General features: G+C 32.3%; 1 protein-coding gene across 3 annotated transcripts in view; it reads right to left on the reverse strand.

The window, feature by feature from the left end:
• Positions 1 to 3,525, reverse strand: part of LOC117178808 (ankyrin repeat and zinc finger domain-containing protein 1-like) — a 29,862-nt gene that overhangs the window by 1,140 nt on the left and 25,197 nt on the right. For all 3 annotated transcript variants that reach the window (XM_033370295.1, XM_033370294.1, XM_033370293.1), the window contains 2 exons: positions 2,427 to 2,697; positions 2,214 to 2,355 (listed from right to left, as the gene is read on the reverse strand). In XM_033370295.1, the coding sequence (XP_033226186.1) occupies positions 2,214 to 2,355; positions 2,427 to 2,697 (413 nt within the window). The remainder of the gene's footprint in view (positions 1 to 2,213; positions 2,356 to 2,426; positions 2,698 to 3,525) is intronic.

Raw genomic sequence — 3,525 nt, forward strand, 5'->3', positions numbered from 1 at the left:
CAGTGAAAGATACAACTTTTTTGTCGAGAGAAAAAAGATGCGCCATGAAATTTCCTATGAAGTGATATCTTAAAAAGTTGAATTTTCGAAAACTGATTTTCAGGCCATCAGGGGCCAACTCGAGCGGCCTGAAGCGGCCAGGCAAATTTTATGCGTAGTTATAGAATCCGGAGTCTCAATTTTGCATTTACGAAAATCAAATCTGGATGGATTAAAAAAAACACTCAAAATTATTCAACTATTAAGACTTTCAATTTAAAATTTAAAAAAAGAAGATTAATTGAGCGCCCCGATTCCAGAGCGGGACATAAGTCGGTAAACTTGAGAGGAGGTTGACCCCAAGCAAATACAAATCGAAATTTGAAATTTTTATTTTTGAGGAATGTATTCTTACAGGAAATTAAATGTTGCATCTTTTTTCCTTTAGCGAAAAAGTTGTACCTATTATAGTTAACGAGATAACCATGGTAATGATAATTTTTCTTTAGTCGATTTGTAATTGATTTTTGGCCTCTTTCTTACGTCACATCTATAGTTTTAGGAATTTTTAGATGAAATTTGGAGATAATACTCTCCAAAGTATCCTAAGAATAATGATATTAGTAAAAAATGTATATGATTATTTATAACAAAATCAAAAATTGTTGTCTAGTCCACTGCAAATTTAATTCCTCATGATCTTCTATCGTTTCGTTCATCGAGCGAAGTTTGAGCAAATGAAAACTTCATGTAGACAAGTTGTTCAGAACACAATAAGAAAGTTTTATGTGAAGACCTTTTTTCAAAAAACTTAATAGGTAAAACCTGCGAATATAAAACTTGGAGCGCGCGAACTAAACTCTTGTGGGCGACAGGTGGTACAGGCGGACTCAAATATAGGTACTGTGAGTAGTTCCGTTCGTCAAATAGACATGGATTGTTACGAGTCGCGCGCTCCAAGTTTTACATTCGCAATTATTTACCTATTCATTTTTTAGAAAAAATGTTTTCACAGAAAACTTCCTTATAGCTTTCTGAACAACTGGATCACAGGAAGTTTATATTTGCTCAAACTTCGCTCGATAAACGAAGCGATCGAAGATTACGAGGAATTAAATTTGCAGTTGCCTAGAAAACAATTTTTGATTTTGTTATAAATAATTGTATGAACTTTTCGCTCATATAGTCATTCTAAGGTTATTTGATAGAGTGTTGCCTCAAAATTTCATAAAAAAATTCCAAAAACTGTAGATATGACGACGATCGAGATACAGAAAATGAATGACTAATTGACTTCAGAAAAAAAACATCATTGTCATGGTTTTCACGAAAAATATAATAGATACAATTTTTTCGATCCAGGAGAAAAGATTCGCCATTTAATTTCCTATAAGAATACTTTCTTCAAAAATCCAATTTTAAAATTCCGATATTTAGTTTTCAATACAATTCAATTTCTAAACCAAACAAAAAATTGTTGACCAAGGAAGAGTGATTTTAACGACTTCTGATTAAAACTGTTCCTTACAATTCGAAATAAAATGTTTTAATACTGAAAGGTTCAATACAGAATTATTTCATTTCACTTGCTGATACTTTAAAATTTTCCAAATAATAAAGCATTAAACTTAATTTAAAAAATTGTAAACGTGTAATTGAAAATGAATTAACCAAAAAGGATTTTAATTGAAAATAGCATAATAAAGTTTAATTTCAGATTTGCCTAATTTCAAGCGCTACTGATTTAAAACTATTTAATTTTAAACATTCAATATACACTTTCAGAGCAATTTCTTCCACAACTGCAAATGACTTTTTTTAAATTGAACAATGTTCAAGGCTTAACATTGCAAACCGTGAAAATATTTAGGTTTTTAGTTTGAAACTATCTAATATTTAATGAAATTTAAACGATTTACAAGCCGTCTTTAAAATTCAACAATTTAAAATGAGAAGAGTTTTAACATTCAAATTTTCCCATTGGAATCGCAGTAATTTTTAAAAATTCCAAAATTAACTCGTTCAATTTCGCAATATGATATCAAATGACAACTGAAGTGATTGAACATTTTTTTCTAATAAAATTTAAAAAAATTTAAACCTCCTTCAGGAAACAAATTAACTTTTATTTAACCGGCTTTTTCTCGATCTAAAAAATTCCCGGTTTTCCAATCCAGTAGCCACCTTGAATATTTAAAATAATTTTTAAACTAATTATGCTTCAAGTCGTTTACCTTATTGTAATTAAATTTGCCAGGGTTTGAGCCCATGAACCTCCTGAAGGTATTCCTGGTTTCTTTATCATTTGCACTTACGTATGGGGTTTGGAACTTCTTATTTTTTTTACAGGGATCAGAACCAATGTCTAATAAGACCCTGAAATAAAAGATATCTTAATAATTACTGGATGTTTGCACATCTCCATTAAAAATGCAACGAGTTCTTACCACACGGTCTCTCGATATCCATTTATCGCTGCCATGTGCAACATCGTATTTCCATCTTCGTCAGGATCATTCACCATTTTCTTCACGTCACCCTTACGAAGAACCGGAGACTTATCAATCTCCTTATTTCCTTCTTCATTCTCTTCTTCACAATTTTTCACTTCATTCAATAAAACTTCTAACGCACAGGTCAAAGCTTCAAAGTCTCCCGATTTAAATGCCGACCATAATTTCAATTTAGTTGACATTAGTAGATTACTGAGTACAGATTCTGAGAAAAAATTTTTTAAATGTTTTAATATTTTAACCCTTAAAGGGCATACTTGGTGCATAATACCCACGACTTATTTTCGCTTTAACAAAATGTACCAAATTCAAAAAAATGGAACATATGTGACGTGCGCTGAAGAAAGGGGGCTTACTCTAAAAAAATCGAAATCAAGGCTTTTACACCGACTTTTGGGTGGAGGTGCTAGCCGCTAGCACCTCGAGTACAGAAAAATTGAAAAAATCAACAGCGCCAGAATTTTGGACTTTTTTTGGGGTCTACTTAGGTACCAATGACGATTTTTGGGCTCTCCTATTTTTCTCAAAAAACCGGACTTTTAAGTGGAGGTGCTGACCGCTAGCACCTCCAGTACAGAAAAATTGAAAAAATTTAAAAATCAACAGCGCCAGAATTTTGAGTTTTTTTTGGGCTCTTCAAAAATGCAAAACTTAATTTTGAAAAAACAACCTCCTTCTTCTAAAAAATACCCTTAAAATTAAATATTCACCTAAACTAAATGTGAGCATATCAGAATTTTGGGCTTCTTTGGGCTCTTCTTGGGCACCAATGACGATTTTTGGGCTCTCTTATTTTTCTCCAAATAACGGACTTTTCGGTTTGAGGTACTGTCCGCCCACACTTCCACTAAAGCAAATTCAAAAAATCAACTGCGCCAGAATTTCGGCCTTTTTTGGGCTCTCAAAATGTGCAAAAAATGATTTTTTACGAACAACTCCTGCCTCCCCAAAATTACCAAAAAATAACTTACGCACCCAGCCGAAATTTAAGAATATCCGAATTTCATCCTGAATCCCTAAAATATTATGGAAA

The sequence above is a fragment of the Belonocnema kinseyi genome, chromosome 8, assembly GCF_010883055.1.
Source record: "Belonocnema kinseyi isolate 2016_QV_RU_SX_M_011 chromosome 8, B_treatae_v1, whole genome shotgun sequence".
Classification (NCBI taxonomy): domain Eukaryota; kingdom Metazoa; phylum Arthropoda; class Insecta; order Hymenoptera; family Cynipidae; genus Belonocnema; species Belonocnema kinseyi.